The sequence below is a fragment of the Hyaena hyaena genome, unplaced genomic scaffold (genome assembly GCF_003009895.1).
Source record: "Hyaena hyaena isolate Hyena2069 unplaced genomic scaffold, ASM300989v1 scaffold_294, whole genome shotgun sequence".
NCBI lineage: Eukaryota > Metazoa > Chordata > Mammalia > Carnivora > Hyaenidae > Hyaena > Hyaena hyaena.
Genome location: NW_024080923.1, coordinates 650,988 through 670,540, shown reverse-complemented (window position 1 = coordinate 670,540; position 19,553 = coordinate 650,988). Strand labels below are relative to the sequence as shown.

Below are 19,553 nucleotides of genomic sequence, written 5' to 3'. Positions count from 1 at the left end.
GAGAGTGAGGGAGAGAGGAGCAGAGAGAGAGAGAGAGAGAGAGAGAGAGACAGAATCCAAAGCAGCTCCAGGCTCTGAGCTGTCAGCACAGAGCCCAGTGCGGGGCTCAAACTCAGGAACTGTGAGAACATGACCTGAGCTGAAGTCAGATGCTTAACCATCTGAGCCATCCAGGCGCCACTACAAAGTCTCCTTTGAGGGGTGAAAAGGTCAATCTATGTTTTTAATAATGATATGAAGCACAGAAGGGTAAAGTGGATTATACCCAAAAGGCTATAATATATGGAGACAGGAGCACAAAACTGCTGATTTAGCAGTATTTGGAAAGAAATGAATTTTGTTCAAAGGTGATCTGTAATGTTCTGGTGAGACTGATTATCGATGCCGCTGAAAAGGAAATAAAAATGAAGGCTCCTTCTAGAAGAGCAGTCAGATAATGCTTGAGCAGCTGTGTTGGTGAGCCGCAGCTAGTACCTGTAGAGAACGGATTAGACATTAAAAGCTGGTTCTTCTAATAGGCACATCCTTACTAGTTTGCTTAAATAGTAGGACGCCAGATTACCACTGATAGGTTGCCATGAGTATGAAGTTTTATTTTAATGTGTATGACACTGTCCTTAATTTTTTTTTTTCAAATGGCTTTTGATGGTTCCATTTCAGCCCACTGTCTCTATATGGCAGACATTTGAGATTCCACTGATAGTCATTTTCCACGTGTCCTTATAGGAGCATGGAACGCTGTTGTTTTATTGTGCATTTAAAGTGATTGCTCCATGATAGTAATTTTCTCACTTTCTAGAACTTTGTTATTAGTAATTCTGTCATGTCACTCCATATATGAAACGTTTGGCTTATATGAAACATAAGGCGAAGTTCGAATAAGCTATGAAGAAGAGGGAACACTTTTATTTAGGGCCAGCCCAGGGGACAGTTGGAACAGTAATAGCCCTCCGAAGCCCTCTGTGCCTGTTTTAGGTACAAGGAATAAAGCAAGTTTACCTTGTTAGGCAGCCTTATGTGGAGTGTGGTGGGTTACAGAATAATCCTTCTGCTATTTAAAAAACAATGCTCAACCTGGTATTTGAAATGTATTTAATAGGACCAGTGTATTTCTTTCCAAATTAGATAAAGCTTAAAATACAAATGTCTGATTGATATAGTACGTTGACTGAAATTCTTTTATTTAATGTAAGATGGCTCCTGTCTGGTTATAGCTTTGAATGGTGAAGGAAGGCAGTAAAAGTAGGCAGACTCTAGATTCCGAAACGATAGATGCGCTCCTCCGACAAGGGCAGAGCGCACACACGCACCAGAAGTACTGGTGACGTGGAGGGGAGGGGAACGTCTCTTACATCCCAAGTGTGCACTCGGTCTGCACACACGGACTTGTGTGCGCAGCTCTCACTATAAAGGTCCTTCAACTTCTGCACGACTTACTCTTGCACTCTGGGTGAACATCTCTTACTAAAAGCTATAGTGTAATTGGGAAAATTGAGCTTTAGCAGATGCTAAGCAAGTTTTGCCTTCTAGCGAATTTAAATCAGGCTTCCAATCCACACTAACTGTAATACTTATTTCAAAATTTTGCCCAATAGATCATTTTACTTATATTGACACGTGCTTAAGGAACTTGTTTTAGTTTATTATTTTCTAATCCTCATGGAAGTCATTTCAATTAACCAGATTAAAATTCTTGAAACACTCATCTGGAGGAGTATCAAGATAACAACAGTGCTTTGACAAAGCACAAAAAAATATGCAAGACATTGGTGTCCTTGTTTTTTTCCAACCTTGTCTTTTGAACTGGATGCAGATGGGCCATGCAGTGTCTGAATCTGGCAAAACCAAACCCCGTGTGAAGATTGCCCTCACTTAGTGAGGCCGTCTCTGCACTCTGTACCCAAGCAGCCCTGCACCGTGTGACACTGCACGCGGCAGCGATCCACCATGCTCCCCCTCAGTGGCCTCGCCTCAGTTAGGACATTCTGTCTTACACCCGAACAAAATCCCTTCCTGCCAGAACTTAAGACTGGTTTCTCTATTTCTGTCTGCTTCTAGAAATAGAAGACCTTTGGTTAGTGTCCTCTGATAATAACCATTCATTGCTGTCTTTGAAGATAATGAAGTTCACCTTATTCTCTTGCTCTGGGCACTTGAGTCATATCTGTTGTTGTTCTCTAGACCGTTGCCACTCTTTCTACGTCATTCTCAGAATATGGGAATGCTCATTTTTTGAAGAAGAGTCAGTACTTTGTAGCTAGTGATCTCATTGGTTAGCTAATTAATATCAGGTGACTTCTAATTTTGGTATAATTTCTTTCCTATAAATATTTCACATTCTTTTAATATATCCCTTAAAGAGCAATTATAAACACTTACAAATTATAAATAGTATTTCATGGAGCATCAGCTGGCATCATCTGTTGATCCAAATTAAAGCCTTTGCAAACCTCATCATCTGGGAGGAAAAAATTGCATACCATGTGTATTGTTACATAACCAGCTTCCCAGTCAGAAATCTATTGGGCTGATTGGATTGAATAGCACAGGAGCAGAAATGCCTTTGCCAAGAATTTGTTTGGGGCAGGCGGTGTTTTCTGCCCTTATAAAGTGTAAAACACTGTTTCAGGCTTCGTTAGTGATTTACTCAGGAACCAGGCAAAACATATGAGTGGATGGAGACTGGTAACACTGAGAAGGACCTTGCGAGGTCAGGGAGTGCACTGGGCACGTGTGAAGCATCTGAGACAGATGGATGTCCGTTTCATTCTTAATAATCTCTAGGTAAACGGATTCTAAGATTTCTTCAGTAATCTTTCTAGCATCTCAAAACAGCTTTTATAATTTAAACATTGTTTTATGCTCCTTAACTTTTAGGAAAAACAAACAATACCTTTTTTACCATTGAGGGAAAAAATTCCATAGGACTGAAATAGCAGGTGGGCGGGGAGGGGGGGTGGCAGGCAAAAGTAAATAGTGGCTGTTAGTGCATTGCCTGTTTTTTCCCTTTCGCAGGTCACTGTCCAGCTCAGGAAAGCCCGATGTTCCTTGTTCTCTGTACATGAAGGAGCTTCAAGGTTTCATTGCCAGAGTTATGAGTGACTACTTTAACCACTTTGAATGCTTGGATTTTGTCTTTGACAACACTGAAGCTATTGCCCAAAGAGCAATTGAACTTTTTATTCGCAATGCCAGTCTCATAAGACCCCTAGGTGAAGGTGGGAAAGTACGACTTGCTGCTGATTTTGCTCAGGTAAATTGATGCATAGCTACATAGGGGGAAATGTTTCAGCCTCTATATTACCTGTTTATTGAAAGACTAAGTATGTGTTCTTTTAGTGTTTTAAAGAGTTGAAGCTTTAATAAACCTAAATTCATTTAAACCAAATTGGTAAAAAAGAGAGAGAGAGAAAGAAAGAGAGAGGGAGAAGAGTTTAGAGATACTTTCATACCAGGTTTTTATTTTTTTTTTAATTTAACAAGAGAGTCATCATTCATGTTTGAGATTTCAAAATTCAGGTGAAGTAGTTCATTCCACATTACTGAAACACATCCCATGTTTACATAATGTAGGGTTTTTTTTATTATTATCCCATGAGGTCAGTGTTGATCAGAGTAATTGATTAATTTTGGTGGAAAACAATATAGGCAATGAAATTTCCTTCAAATACTGTAAAGGGGCTGGCCGGTGGCAGTTAAAGAGAAAGCGCTCCCAGCACATCTCTGATCCTCTAGTGGCCAGCTCAGTGTTCCAGGACAGTGTTCTAATTCACTTAGACGTACAGTGGACCAGCTTGATAGAGGGTCTGATTATTTGGTCTCTTTCTATTGAACAGAGTACCTTTCTTGTGCCTGGCCAGCCTTGAAATCATTTCAGGCTCTCTAACCATGATCGCCTCTTATAGATAGGGTTCTTTCCTTTTTCCTTTAGACAGATTTTTTGGAAGCCTTTCAGCAATATCATAGGCAAAGAAGAAACCCCTCAAACATACACTTGAGTTAAAAGATTCAGAAACAGATCATTCATATTTACATAGAATGTCAAAGGCGAACTCATTTTTTAAGCCTCTCCAAGCTGTTAACCTTACTGGTCTAAATAGTTATTCAGAAGGATTGTTCGCAGTTTGCCAGATCCTCCCTGCTTATAAAGATAGTCAGATTTTAATGTCCTCATTTATCCCTGTGTCTGTCTGGAGGCAGGCCTGGGTCGTTACTCCCTTGCCGAGAAGATGTGGTGCACTGCTTGCCCCGGGGTGGCCCTCAGACACGCGCTCATACCTGATAGAGGCACAAAAGGGAACAGGTACATCATCTCCTGCTTCAGCAGCCAGACTCTTTGCGTACTAACTGGTCCTCTTCATCCCCAAATGATATGCCTGAGACCACCAGGCCATCGTAAAGAACCTTCCTCTGGGCAATGTGCCTGTAGTGACCTAGGCCTGAAAACAAGTCAGATGTTACCGTTCCTGTGCTCCTTTGACCTTCTCCCGTTTCCATCAGCTGCATTCTCGCCCCGCACATTTGCTCTGTTGTTACAGGTACCCTCCGTCTTAAAGAGGATTGTACGTAAGCAGTGTGTTACTGTCCCTCCCTGGGCTCCAGGCCACTCGCTGGGCTGAGGGCACGGCCCTGCACCAAGTCCTGGTCTTGTTAGAAACACTCGACTCAAACGGCTGTCTGTTGTCTTTCCCCCTGACCTCTTGGCTCCCTGCACACACACACCCCCCCCCCCCCCCCCCCCCCCCCGCCACTGGTTTATTTGCATTCTGCTCCAGCTGGTCCCTGAGTCACTTTCTTGGAGGCAGCACTGCGGTCAGAGCAGCCGCCCAGACTAGGCCTTCTTGAGGCTGGTTGTTATTTTAGTTATTTTAATGAGATGTTCCCTTACAAGTCTCAAAAGATGAAGAGCATTGTCCTGGGGCCCCCGCAGCCGGCGCCTGCGCCAGAGGCACAGCAGCCTGTGGCAGGTCGACTCCCACCTTCCAGAAGCTGCATCATTCAGAATTCTGTTTGGCGCTTCTTCTTCCTTTAGACATGTTACCCAGTAAGCCAAGGCTTTTCTCAGCTCCCTTCCCGCAAGATCAGTGAAGCTCATTAGTCCTGATTACCGTCTTCTGCTCCAGGGCAGCCTCTCTTTTCCATTTCTTAAATATAGATGCGGCAGCATCTACTCAGTGCCGAGTCTGCTTCGCAGCCCTGCGGTGGCCGTGGCTGCTGCGCTCTGTGTAGCGCGGACTCCTTTGTTCCCCCCCCGGACCCGCGTGTCCCCGCCACTCAGCTCGCGTACTGGCCCCACCCTGTGGGATGTGGGCACAGGAAGGCGGGAGGAGGCGCTATCATAGTTCATCACATTGTGCCCAGTGGCTGCTCCCCCCGTGTTGACAAAAATCACAGCGAGTTGGGGGTTTTGTTTAACTGGACCTGGCCTCCTGCCACACCCGCATCGTATGGTGCTGCGCCTCAGCTTTCGGGATCATCTCTGATCGCATGTGTTTTCCTGGGAGAGTCCAAACACTGAGAAGGTATTACCCTGACATTTGTATTCATGACTGGCATCAGCTGGGGACTGGAAAGCCTTTTGACTGCCTCAGTATTGAACATTCTATCAATTTGTATTCAAAAGGAAACAAGCCATCGAGGCCACTGGAATTAAGGACACACAAATCCTCTCTTGTGATGAAAGTGCCTACTCTGCTGGCGTAACGAACAGAAGGAGCTTGGGAAGGGACCCTTAGGAGTGGGTTTGGGACCGCTGACTGGTTGTCATTCAGTCCCCTTGCAAAGACGGGTGATGGTATCTGACGATTTCTTTAGGAGCCCTAACCTGCCCCCTCTGGCACCGTTGCACAGGTGAACGGGAGAGTAGCTGCCCGGTGCCATCTGGAGGGTTCATGGTGGGGGAAGTACCCGACATGCAGCCTCCTTAGGAATCAGGTCATGGGCATGAGGCGGTTTCCTACAGGTAATTAATTCCCTGCTGTGACCACATGCTCTCTGTGTCTACACTAATCACACAGCAGTTCTAAAACACTCAGCTTGTTCAAGGCCATTGGGGTCTGCTGACTCAGAATCTCTCGGGGGATTTGTCCACACTGCCCTCTGCAGCACACACTTCACTCCGCCCCTCAATTTCATTTCTTCCCCGAGGGAAAGGGTGACCAGTGGAATTGTCATTAAATGATTTACTCAGTGGTACTCTAGCAGTTTCTGTTTAGAGGTCTTCTGTTGCCCTTTAAAGATATATACACATACACATGCACACACACGCACACACATATATATACACACACATACATTTATATACACACACATATACACACACACACACACACATATGCCCTTTAAATATACATTATATTCGTCTTTTGGCCCAAAATATAAATTTAGAAAAGAAAACAGAATTCTCAAGATTTCCATTCCAGTTGCCTTTTCTCCTGAGCAGCCCAGGCCCGGAGAGCAGTAGGTATACCCACAGATGCCCCGCGGCTAACCACATGTCTGCGGTGGGCATGGAGCAGCTCTGTCACTAGTTCACCGTGCCTCAGCTGACCGCTTGCCCCCTCCGAACCGGGGAGGGAGAGGCATTTGCACATGCCATGTGTGCGTCCACGGCTAACTGCAGAGTCATCTCCTCTAAAAGGAACACTCCTGCCCTTTCGAAACACGGCCTTTACTGTTTAATGGAATTCTGGCAGAAGAAAATGGTTTTCGGTACCCTAGAGGCCCTTTGTTTATTTTAAACATTTAACATTTTGAAATTGTCCTATGGCATAGAAAGCTCCTGTACCATCATAGATTACACAGCAGTCCGAGGCCTTATTCTCTTCTATTACGGTTTTTCCCCTAGCTACTCAACTTTGCTCTAACATTCCATCCTGCTCCAATGCTAAGGCAAAGGTTTTTGGTTAATCTTTGAAGATCGTGAAGCCCAGTAGGGTAATTGAAGAAAATGACAAAAATATTTCCTGACAAATACTTCATGTAATCTCAGTGTGTAAAACCATCTCCCACACCACCCCCCCAACGTATGATTGGAATTCCCAAATTGGGGATACAGGATACTAGCACTTGTTCTTTGTGCTCCGTGTGGGATAAACGCCACATTCTGAAGAACACCGGTGACTCCAGCCGTGAAGGGACTAAGCAGGCCCTGAGGAGTGGTCTTGTGTGAGAACACTGGCTCGAACCTGCTCAGCTGTGCTTTGTTGGCAAGAATCCTGACTTCTTTTAAGCCTCGGACTTTCCCCTTTTTATTTACTTAATCCTCTGTATTTTAGAGAGTCTTCTAACCATGTTAAGGTTTCCCTATGGGACATAGAGGGCATATTCTGTTTCTTCTGTATGTTAGGAGAGAAATTCGCCTGTTCCACCTAGAAATCCCTCTAGTTTTCCTCAAAACCATCCCCAGGAAGCTGCCCACCACTTCTCCTGTGACAGTCAGTTCATACATTCGATACCACACTTGTTATTTTGCTTAATAATAATCGTGTGTATATATGTATATGTAGTATGTGTGTATGTATGCATATGCACATACACATGGCTTTTTATGATTTTGATGAGTAATTAGTATTTAAATAAATATAGGGCACTTGGGTGGCTGAGTCAGTTAAGCATCCGACTCTTGACTTCAGCTGATTTCATGATCTCAGTTTGCGAAATCAACCCCCACATCGGACTCTGCACTGACTGTGTGGAGCCTACTTGGCTCTCTCTCCTCTCTCTTCCCCTCCCCTGCTCATGCTCGCTTGCTCACATGCACTCTCTTTCTCTCTCTCAAAATAAAAGTATATACCGGTCTTTTAAAGTAGAAAGGTAGGTAGGTAGGTAATCTTCACTAAGTTTGAAAGAGCTCCCTGAAGGCAAGATAGTGTGACTAACTTATCTTCTCATTCCCATGTCTGACTTGGGGCCTGGCACTTAATAGGGGATCAGAAATGTTTCTCAGATGAGTGATCACTTAGATCTCCACGGTCTTGCAGTGGGAAGATTTGAGCAGTATTTTAGGCGGATGAGCAGCAGGACAGAAGCCCCACTTTCCATTGCTGTGTTTCTCCTGAGGAAAGATGCTCCGTTCCTTTTTTCAAACATGTTCTAAACTGCTTTTACCAGGGTCCCGTTGATGGCAAGAGGGGAGGGACGGTTTACCATCTGGGTGCCGCTTATGGGAGAACGTTGCACTTGCCAGATAAAGAACAGATAGGCTACGGCCCCCTTTAGTGACAAGTAGAGTGTCCTGTCAATGGAGGAAAATAAGGTGAAACCAATAGTTCTTGAGTCAGGAAGCAAATTAACTCTCTAGTAATGTCAACGGGGGAATTTGGGGAGAGAGGGAAAAACGGGCGATGGGCATGGAGGAGGGCCCTTGTTGGGATGAGCACTGGGTGTTGTACGGAAACCACTTTGACAATAAATTATATTAAAATAATTTAAAAAATAAAAATACCAGTAATAATTGCCACAATTTAACAAGCACTTACTGCATGATACACACATACTGCTTTGTGGAGTTCTCTACTTTATTTGTTTACTTCTATGAAGTAGTGTTGCCTCCGTTTGACAGATGGGAACCTAGAAAAAGAAGTGGAGTCCAGGGCCACACAGTAGTCTTTGTAGATTTGGAATTTGACACAGTTGTGCTACCTCCAGAGTCACTGCTTTTAATCACACAGGCCAGCTTGGTGAGAACTGTCACTATTTAACCTTAATCTAAAAACGCATGTGATGCCCACTTAAAGTAAGGCACAAAGTCTTAAAAGCCTTTTCCTCTACAGTTTTTCAAAGATCAAAACCTCCTCCTTTTACATAACCAAAAATGTTCTTCTATTTTCTTGAAGGAGTTGTCTCATTATGCTCCTTTAGTAAATGCAAAAGTTATCTAAGTTTGTGCCTTTTATTAAATTTAATTGAATTTCAAAATTTGCCTCACAGTCCAGCTAAAACTAAGTTTGCTGCCAGCGACAATTTTCTGTGATCCAGGTGTGTGTCCCCAGTTCAAAATAGGATTCTGATATATTCTGACATATTCTGACAAAACTGTGGAGTATTTTTTAATGTTTCAGATGGAGTTGGCTGTGAGTCCATTCTGCAGAAGAGTATCTGATTTAGGAAAGTCCTATCGGATGCTGAGATCATTCAGGTGAGACCTGGTTCTTTTATTGCTGTTGAGGTATCCAGATCCTATTAGCAGATAAATCTTTTCCTGCTGTTCATGTTGAGAAATATGAAATTGCCAATATGCAACCGTGTTGTGACCTATAGCAATGGCAATTTCATATGGTTTATCTTAAAAGTTATTATTCAAACCAGAAACCCATATAGAATTATGTGCAGTGATGTGTGTGTGTGTGTGTGTGTGTGTGTGTGTGTGTGTGTGTGTGAGACTTTTTAGTTAAAATTCACAAGACTGAGCTGATAAACTTTATTATGTTCTTTCTAGGGAAGATTTTTTTTTTTTTACTCATTCTTACAGAAATATATGGAATAGTAATACCAGGCAGTTTGTAATTATATAGGCATCTTTTTCTGAAAGTTTCATTTGTTCATACATCATTTTCTATCTAACCTACCTCTGAAAGGTCAGAGGTTAGATTTGATAGCAAAACTATTAAATAGACTATTAAAAGAGTTTAGTGGTGAAATGAAGGGAATAACTAGAAAGATGGGCTAATGCAGTTGAGCACAAATTTATAATTGAACTTCCTAGAGACCAGTTCAAAAAGAAAAACAGTAAGTTAATTCAGATCCACTTCCTAAGACTATACCAATTTATGGGAAAATCCCTTTCAGTGCTGGATGCTTAGATGGCTCTTCTACCAGTTTAGATTGTAAGGAACATTGAATAGCTTAAGAGCTATGGTTGTTTATTCAGTAAGCCAATCTTTACCACATTGTGGCACACACAGGAAATGTATATGTTCAAAAAGACAACCAACCCTGAGGGCTGAGGGGACCAAACCTAAATCCCATTTTGCTACCGCAGCATTCTAGATGGGAAACCTGATATAAGTGTCCGCAATACCCAAGACCATAATGGTCTTTGAATGTTTCTTTATAAAGATAAGCGAAGAGGTTGCAGGCAAACAGTTTGCTAAAAACTGACTCAGAACTAGAAACCAGGGTAATCAATGAGAAGTATGGCCTTTAAATGATTGTTTCAGTGCCTTATGCCATCCAAGCTTTTGATAGAAGAAAATTCAGGTGTAATGTCACTTGAAACATAAGAATCTAAGGTTGTTGATTTTCTTCCCTATTTGTAACTGGCCAAGATTTCTTCTTAATGCCAAAACTGGAGCCTGAGTTCTTTTTCTCAAATGCACGTTTTACAGTGTGGAGTTTAAAAAAAAAAAAAAAAAAAAGACTTGAAGTGGGATCATAAGTGTTTTCAGATACCTACTTTGGATCTGCTCAGACCTTTTAAAAAGTATTTAAGTATTTTGTTTGAAGTCCTAGGGTTTGACATTACCAAGCGTGGACAAATAGAAAGATTAAGGGGTCCTGAGGTAGTGCACTGGTCCACCAGTCACCTGCCTGTACCATAAAAATGACCTTAGTAAGACTCCAGTGAAGTCACTTACTGAGTTATATGTAACCCAGCAACCCCAGGGGTGACAGTATGCTGGCCTCAGTTACAGAATCAGCTAGTATGCTGGAGGTCATTACCCAGCTAGCTGTTGACCCAAGTGTGGGAAAGCTGTGATTTGGGATTTGCCATATTAAGATTAGCCTATTATTTTTGGTAGTCCTGGCTCCCATGTTTATTGCATGTGTATGAATTAAAATAGTGCTTTTCGTTTTGCAAGCTAAAGGCAAGATGACTTTTATCCATGTGCTTTTAAATTGTATCGTGGAGTGGGCACAAGTTCTGAGGGTTTCGCAAGAGACCAGTTACATGATGTCAGTCATGTAAGATAGGAATTTTCCTGCAATTCTCCCAGTTCTCACATGAGAAAATGAATCTGTGATGGAGCATTTAAAGTTTAGTGGTGACACCTTCTATTACCAATTTATGGATTAAAAAATCAATATTGATCAACATATAATTTTAAAAAACTTAATGTTTTTTATAGCCAGCTTCTCTGGTGGAGCAACGGTCAGTCTAGATGGACTTCAGACTTTGACCATGACTTGTATAAGAGATATTTTATATTACAACATGGCATACCCTCGCACGCAAACACACTCAGACCCATGCACACATCCCTGCACACCCACACGGGTGCCGTGAAACAGTAATCGCTCTTCCCGCTCTCTGACATTCTGCTGTGGCTGTTTTTCCGCACCACATTGGCTTCACGCCCTGCTAACGGTCTGCATCAGCAGTCTCTCAGCTCCCTCACAGGGCCTCCGCTCTTGAATTTTAGCTGCTCTAGTGACAGGGGCAGAATTGTTTCTTTCTGCACTTATGAAGATCTGTGTCCTTCTCTTCTGGGGTTCTCCTGCCCCTGAACTGCCTCCTGCAGATGACTCCTTAGCGCCAAGGACTTGGCACACAATTTAATAAGCATAATTGTATCTTGTCTAAGGAGCATGCTCTGTAACTTGAATTTAGTGAAAACTTCTAACAAATTTCTAGATACCAGTCTATTGCTGCAGTTAAATTGAAGCTACTGAAGTCTGTTGGCTTGAATTTAGCACTTTTTCATTTGATTGATAGGACTTGGATGACCATTTAAGAAAGATTTTAGGATGAACTAGATCAGGAAATAAAATGAAAACATAGGATATTCTGCGGTAAAAATCTAGCTTTAGTCTGCAAAGGGTGTTTTAGGGCCCACCTTTTGGGAAGAGAGACATCAGTACGTGCCATTTGCCCCGTCTGTAAACATTGGTGGGAAAGCCGTGGCTTCTTCACGGTTGTCACATGAAGAGACTGACTTAGGAAAGCTTACCTGTACAGAGGGTCCTGCACAGCCCTTCCCCAGACAGGAGAGATTCAGTACCGAGCAGTCTTTGTCCCAGTCTCCCAGCAGGAAGCCCTCTACTTGCCTCCCTGCAAAAACGGGTTCGTTATCTGTCTTGTGTCCAGAATTAGTCCCGAGCAATCGGGATGGAAGGGCCTACTCTTGTTAATTCTCCCGTCTGTGCTGGGAGCCATGACTGACCTTGGCTCTTGTGCATGAGTCTCCTCCCCAAAGGTTCTGAATCCCCAGTTCGGTCAGAACCAGTGAGTGGCCATCGTAGGAGGTTGGCTAAATAACCTGCCACACTCCTAGGGTCCGGTATGTGCAGCCATTAACCGGTTTTAGTATTGGTTAGTAGCTAATAATATGAAAAATAACTTTGTAATGCATCACAAAATGAAAAAAAACACCAGACTAGTAAACAGGATATATGATATGATCCCTGCTATTTTTAAAATAATAAGTGTACGTGTGGAGAGGAAAAGTTAAGAAGGATAAACATCAAAACATTTTGATGGTAGGACTGTCACTGGTGAGTTTCCCTTTAGAGGCTTTCTGTATTTTTCCTGGTTTTTGCCTTGGTTGTTTTATATTTGTAGTTAGAAAAGCCAGTAAATATATTTTAAAATCCCTCTTGTAGTGTTATTCCCATTTAAAAATAGCAAGGAAGCTAAAAAATGATAAAAAGTATTGTAAAACACCATGTAAGGCGAGAGCGAGGTGAGAAAAACAGGCGACCATGTAACGAAATCCCAGGTTGGCCTCCGTCTGATTCAGTGGCCTCTCTGCAAGGGCGAGTGACAGTGCCAGCCAGACCCCCCTCCAGTCCCGACCCCCAGCGCAGCACCCCTCCCCCATGCCCAACACACACACACACACACACAGGCCTTCGCGGACACTCCTTTCCCCCGTGATGGATGTCATCTGCTGCAGGCCACTTGCTTCTTGACAGTAATAGCAGTGGACTGTGAGTTAAGCCAGCACGCTTCTTGCATACATTTACATTTTACCGTCTCCGTAGACTTGCCCAGGCAGTCAGGACAGAATGCTGCTGACATTAGGGATCTGCCCTTGGGTGATTGGTATTTGCACACGAGACACATGCTTGTCCATCCGTCTGTGGCAGGGCATTGTCCCCTAGGTGGGGGGCTGCCAGGGCGGCTACCCTAGCTCCGCCTGGCCGCGGGCCTCAGAGCGCACTCAGGGCAGATCTTCGCGGGGCAAGGGACGGAAAAGGGACATGGCGCTTTCACCAGCTCAGGGACACAGGCCCTGCTCCAGGCAGCCCCCGGCACCTCTGCTCTGGAGGGCCCGGCTTCATCCCTGGCCTGTGCCCACAGCGTGCTCCGCCGGAAGACATCGGAGGCGGGCTGCCGCTATGGAGCTGTTGGCGTGAGGGGCGGGAGAAGAGGGAACCCGCCGGTCACCCCCGAGGATAGAATTCTGCTGTGTCTGCGGTTCCCGCTGGCGCGCCCGCGCCTCTGCAGAATGAAAGGCAGCCATCTTGGCAGCTTCAGCACCGGGACCCCCAAGTGTGTTCTGTCCTGTCTCTTCCCTTGTGAAGCTGGAGTCCTTAACCCATCCCGTGAAGCAGCTGCTTCCGCTCGGTTTCTGGAATCTGTGCGGCAAGTTTCAGCTTTCAGCACTGTAGCCAGAAGTCAGCCATTTCCTGGGCTCCACTCGGTTTGCTCTTTGCTGATGTCTGGCAGCGCTGGGAGCACCTGGTAAACGTGCAGGGGTGGATACCCCACGGACGTCCGTATCTGATCACTGGCTGTATGCTCGGGCCGCGTGCGGGGGGTTCCACGGATAGGCCGCCATTTGCCTTCGCGGTGACACAGAGCAGGAGCCCCCTCGGGAGGCCCTGGTGCTGAGGCGGGTCGGTGGCCAGGGCTCCTTGTCTGGAAGTCCTGTGGGAATTCCAGAGCTGCCTCCTAGACCCGGGGCCGCCCCATCCCCACGCCGTCCCAGGGCTCACTCCTGAGGTTCCCATTTGTTTTCCCTCTGAGGCTAGAATGGCGTCTGGATGCGTATGTAAATCATCCAGGAAGCCGCCCATTTAAAGAGAAGCCAAACTCCTGGCTTTAGCGGTGACGTGCTGCTGGGAGCGCTACGTCTCCCTGTCGTCCGCTGCCCACAGCCTTCCAGCTTGTGCCCGGGGGTGTATTCCTGAGCCCCGCCCCCTTCCCGCCCGGCCTGCGGCGGCTGACGGCCGAACCCTGACAGACGAAGCTGAGGGCCCTCTAACCTCTTTACTTTGACCTTGACTCCCCCGCAGCCCTCGGCCTCCTGGGACCGCGTGGCGCCGTGCGTGCCGGGCCCCGGGCCCCTCGTGCAGGCCTCTCCACGCGGGAGGTGCTTGCACGCCCGGCGCACTTGCACTTCCCTCCCGCGCGCGCTTTCTCTGCCGTCCCAGGTCGCCGCCCGCTCTCGCGGCCCTTGCCACCTCCCCGGGCTCCGGGGCGAGAGCAGGTTTGCCCTGAGGGGGGGCGGGGGGCGGCACGCGCCTGCGGGAACAGCACCGTCCCCTCCCTTCTCCACTGGCCTGCGCGGAAGCCTGCCGTCCGGGGAGCCCCTTCGGTGTGGGGACCAGACCCCCGCTTCTTCTGAAGGGACCGGAGAGGCGATACTTAGGACGCCCCCGACCGTGAAGCCCGGCCTTGCACGCGCTCTGTTCAGGGCGCTCCCTAAGGGTGACGCCGTGGCATGTGGCGTCACTGCGCTTACGTCACCTTAATTTCCTTTCGTTCCTCACGTCACCTCAGACGGTGACGCGCCTTTCACCTCGCCCGTGTTTGAGGTTCCAGCCGGAATCGGGGACAGGCAAGTTCCCGGGCTGGGCTCCCGCGGACGCCGCCCGCCCTGCGTGTGTGCGGGGGCTCGGCCCGGCCGCCCCGTCGTGGCGACGGTGGGCTTGGCAGGCAGTTGGGCGCTGTGACCCCGCCACGGGGGCAGGGGAGGCGCAGACCCGCCGGCTCTCGCCGCGCTTGTGCGGGCACGTCAGCCGGCGGCCGCGAGGGCCGCTGTGACCGGCCTGTCGCCAGGCCTGCCCCCGCGCACGGCGCGTCAGGAGTAGGAGGCCGGCGCGCGGGCCACCGAGCGCTTGGCGCCGGACGGGCTCCTGAGGGGACGGCCCGAGTCGGCGGCGCTCCCCCCGCTCCCGGGAGGGGCAGCCGCGAGAGCCGTGCGAGAGCCCCGTGCCCGGGGGCGCCCGTGCCGGACGCCGTCCCGTAGTCGAGGCAGAAGGAACCCCGCGGGGCTGCCCCCCCCCAGGCCTGGGCCCCGGGTCTCCTCCTGCCGGAACCCGACGGCCCGCGCAGGGAGAGCCTCCGGGACCGGGGGGCGGGCGGCGGGGTGTCTCCCCGCCCCCCCCCCCAGCGGGCCGGGCCTGCGACCCGGGGCGGGGGCCCCCGCAGCCCACACAGGAGCGGCCGCGGCGCAGCGGGCTCCGGGGCTGCGGGGCGGCGCAGGGTCAAGCCGGGGGGAAGGTGGCGTCGAGAGCGGCTGCGCGCGGGGCCCCTACTTCCGGACGGCGCGCCCGTCACGTGGTGCCCCGCGAACCCTCATTTTCTCAGCGTTTTCCATCGGCTCGCTGACGACTGGAAACCGTACCTTTACCAGGCCTGTCTGTGCCCCGCTGAGGGGGGGGTCGGTCTGCTCCACAGACACGGCGAGTGGCTGCTGCAGGTGACGTCCTGCAAGGGGCCGCGCGGCAGAATGAGGGGCCGGGCTGTCTGGGTTCGGATCCTTCCCCGTACGTTTTCCAGCGTCTGCACGGCCGCTCCACCCCTCCGTTCTCCGTGTCTGCAGCACGGGGCGGAGCAGCACCCCTCACGGCGCCGCGCACGCAGGGACTTCCGGGGCGCCCGCAGCTCTGCCGCGCGCTGCCCCGCAGGGCCTGGGCCGGGCCGCGACGGGCCGCGGGTGCTGGCGCCGCAGGTGGACCGGAACGTCTCCGCAGCGACTGAAGAGAAGACGTGACAGGAGAATGTCACCTGATAAAATCCTCGAAATGAGGAAAGGCCCTGCGCGACGCAGGTCTCGCTGACAGCGGAGTGACCAGAAAGACATTCTGACGGTGAATGGAGCCTGTTGCGAGCTCTCGTGACGCTGACGCCGGACCCGGACACCGGCGCGAGGGGGCGGGGGGGGGGGGGGCAAGAGCCCGCGACGCGGCTGTTCCCTGCGCTCCGGATTCTTTCTTCTCAGCCAGGAGGCGCCCTGCCCTCTTCCCTGGTGAGCGGGGCCCAGAGGCAGGGACCGGGCAGGAGGGGTCCGACGACCCTTGCCAGCCTTTTGACAAGGTGTGATTGGTGGTGGGGTAGGTTCGCCCACACGCCCGTGTGGAACGGGGGGTGCGGCGCCCCGCGCGTGTGGGGTATGGAAGGGAGCTGGCATAAATCTTGAGATTTTCCGCGAGGTAATAATTTAGTACGTGCGGGACATCGCTGCCCTTTGGAAGTTGTGTAGACCATGTTTGCAATTACCCACGCGACGTTATAGCCCAGCGAGGGATTTGTATTTAAGGTGAAAGCTGGAAGTTTTGACCAAGATAAGTGTCTTCTTGGTTACAACTATTTGAAGGCTTTACTGTCACTCTAATTTCAGACCATTGATCCCATGAGCTCTAAAAGGGGGATTTGCTGAGCCACCTTGAAGTCAAGTTACACCCATAAGCCAGTGAGCTGGAGGCCAGGGGTGGGGGCTGAAGGGCAGGTCGGGCACGCAGAGCGTATAGGTTAGAGGGGTGTGTGTGTCTGTCTGTCGTCAGGCTGAATTGGGGGTGGTGGCTAAGAAACGGCAGAGAATTGGCCAGTCTCGGACGAACGCTATTCTTCGTTCTCCCACCACCACGCTATCCTACTAACACGCTATTCAGATTCTTCTACCAAATCGCCTCTTTCAGTATTGAACAAGGTGCAGTAACCTTTGCCTTTTCTTCTCTTAGGCCCCTGATCTTCCAGAAGAATGAACATGTGGCCACCAGCCCCGCATTGGGGGACGTTATTCCGTTCAGCATCATTATTCAGTTTTTGTTCACCAGAGCACCCCCTGAGCTGAAATCTCCTTTCCAGGTAATTAAAGCCGGAACTCTCTCGTGAGTTCCCCTCCTAAGTCGATGAATACAGAACGCCCCCACCCTACCCCACCCCCAGTGACTGGGTTTGCGGCCCTCTCTTGCCTTTCTCAGTCACAAGTCTGTGCCTCAGCAGTGCGAGATTGCCCACAGCTCCGTGCCTGCTCTCAGCCATGTAAAATTCACCCCGGGGAAGCCGGAGTTCCCCTTTAAATATAATGACACAAGTAATTTATGCTCATAAAGCTTTTGTGATGGAGGCCCCCACTTCCTCTGCGGACCCACCTCCCACCGGTGAATCGAAAAGGTTCCTTGGGAGTAGGAAGGGGCGGCAGAGGCTTGGGCCTTCGGGTCATTTCACCTTGGGAACCCTTGAGCGGCGCTGGCTGTCCCGGACGGACACTGCCCGCCGCGCCCCCTGCAACCTGTGTTCCCACCCGCAGAGGGCAGAGTGGTCCCACGCACGCTTCTCCCAGTGGCTGGACGACCATCCGTGTGAAAAGGACAGGCTCCTCCTCATCAGGTAAAGTACAAGGCGCTGGGACCCCTGCCTGGTTTGGGGGGCGGGGTTGCACACGTGCACGCGGAGGCACCTCCCGGCGGCGGGCCGCCTCCCAGCACAGACACGCGCGTGTGGCCACCTGCAGCTGCAGCCGTTGGGCTCAAGGGGCTCTGCTGTCTGTGTCCTTCACGTCCACATCTTCGCGCCACCTGCTGTGTGTCCCCTGCCCGGTGGCAGCCCTAAGGGCTGTGCGCCCTGCTTTCGAAAACCGGTGCCCCCGGTGAAAAGCCCTAGGGCCCCATTTTCTGCTTCATCGTAATGTGTCACAGTCACTGAATCGGTGGAGCGCAGATATGAGTAAACTTTTAAAAATACCCAAATTTGGGGCGCCTGGGTGGCTTAGTCGGTTACGCGTCCTAAGACTTTCGCTCAGGTCATGATCTCACGGTTCGTGGGTTCGAGCCCCGCGTCGGGCTCTGTGCTGACTGCCAGCTCAGAGCCTGGAGCCTGTTTCAGTCTGTGACTCCCTCTCTCTCTGACCCTCCCCTGCCTACGCTGTCTCTCTCTCTCTCTCTCCTAGTAATAAATAAAACATTAAAAAAAATTTTTTTTAAATACCCGAACGTGACCGAGTTACTAGCAAAAAACAAGGACAAAGCTGGCGGCCCTGTGGTCAGTCTCCTCACCGACAGCTGGGCGGGGGACTGCACACCCAGGCACACCCAGGCGGCTCTCCCTCGGCGTCCCCCCTGAAAGTGCTCTCTCCCGAGTCACAGGCCTTCCCGCCACCGAACCCAAACGGTGCCACCCTTGGCTTTGCGCTTTGTAGCTTTAGAGTTGACTCAACACCGCTTCCGTCTGGACCTGTCACGCTGACTGACCGAACAGTTCGCTGTGTGCCGGGCCCTGAGGACACAAAGCAGAGCAAGAGAAGCCCTTCCTGCCAAAGCTTCTGTGACACTTCTGTCATCTGCTTCCACTCTAATCTGGCCATTATTTTTTTTCCCCTCGGTTTCACGTGCAGAATTGTCGTCTTCTGTCCACTCTTCAGATGCCGTCATCTCCCACAGCTTGTGTCTGGCTCCTTTTCTTCACACTCTGTGGGTGCTTTGTCCCCAGATGAGCGCTTGTAGACGCCTGACTCTAGTGACCTCCCTGCTCGTGGCTCTCAGGCCCGTGACTTACTTACCTTGATCGCCTGGGACTTCAGGCCAGCAAACTGGCCACCGTATGTCTCTCAAAGTCCCACACAGTCCTCCAGCCCACAGTGTTAAAAATAAATCCTCTTTCTTCTCAAATCCCATTTCTCCCCGACCCTGCGTCCTGGTTGGGTGTCTCCGTCACCCTCATTCTCCAAGTCTCAGTCAGTCATACTTTTTAAGTAGCTCTGGAAGCCATTCTCTGCTCTCCCGGGGCGTCCTAACACTGCTGGTCTGGGGACCACAGCACCGAGCAGGCCTTTGCTTGAGCCTCAGTGCAGAGTGACCAGCCGGGTTCCCCAAGCTAGAGTGGGGCAGATGTGGTGAGGGGGGTCCTGACCACGCTCCTGGGGCAGGGCCCTTACCGAGCTTTGAAAAACCCTGGTGTCCGGGCCACACTCTCAGCTGCCCCCGAATCTCCCGGGCCAGGGCCTGGGGAAGGCAGCCGCCCGGCACAGCCGACGCTGAGATGCACCATCCCAGCGAGAGACCCTGCCGAGGAGGAAGCTGTGAGGGGCTGGTGAGGAAGCTGAACCCCTCGGATTCTGGGAGGGGCACCAACCCCTCACTTTTGGGGCTCAGAGCCGGAGGCCGGGAGCCCCTGACGTTCCGGGGCCTGTGTGGAGAGAGAGCAGATTCTCCTGGGCCCCCGCTCCTCTCCCTTGCTCGTCTGGGACTCTCCTCGCCCGCGGGGATCCAGAGGAGCCTCCCATGGGTGCCTGCGGCCTGTCAGAGCTGCCCTCGGACGGGGCTCTCGGGTGTGGGGGACACTCAGCCGGGCCTAACTCCCATTTGCTGCATCTTTGTGGTTTCTAACCCCTGAGTCTCAGAGACTCACTGAGGCTGCGGCACACAGGGCAACAGAGGACCCA

General features: G+C 49.9%; 1 protein-coding gene across 5 annotated transcripts in view; it reads left to right on the top strand.

The window, feature by feature from the left end:
- Positions 1–19,553, top strand: part of COG5 (component of oligomeric golgi complex 5) — a 302,803-nt gene that overhangs the window by 278,598 nt on the left and 4,652 nt on the right. For 4 of the 5 annotated variants that reach the window (XM_039247215.1, XM_039247213.1, XM_039247210.1 and 1 more), the window contains 4 exons: positions 3,016–3,253; positions 9,063–9,139; positions 16,852–16,978; positions 17,424–17,503. In XM_039247215.1, coding sequence (XP_039103146.1) covers positions 3,016–3,253; positions 9,063–9,139; positions 16,852–16,978; positions 17,424–17,503 — 522 coding nt within the window. Of the gene's footprint in view, positions 1–3,015; positions 3,254–4,538; positions 4,729–9,062; positions 9,140–16,851; positions 16,979–17,423; positions 17,504–19,553 lie in introns of those variants that run through there. The other variant, XM_039247214.1, reaches the window with a different exon arrangement.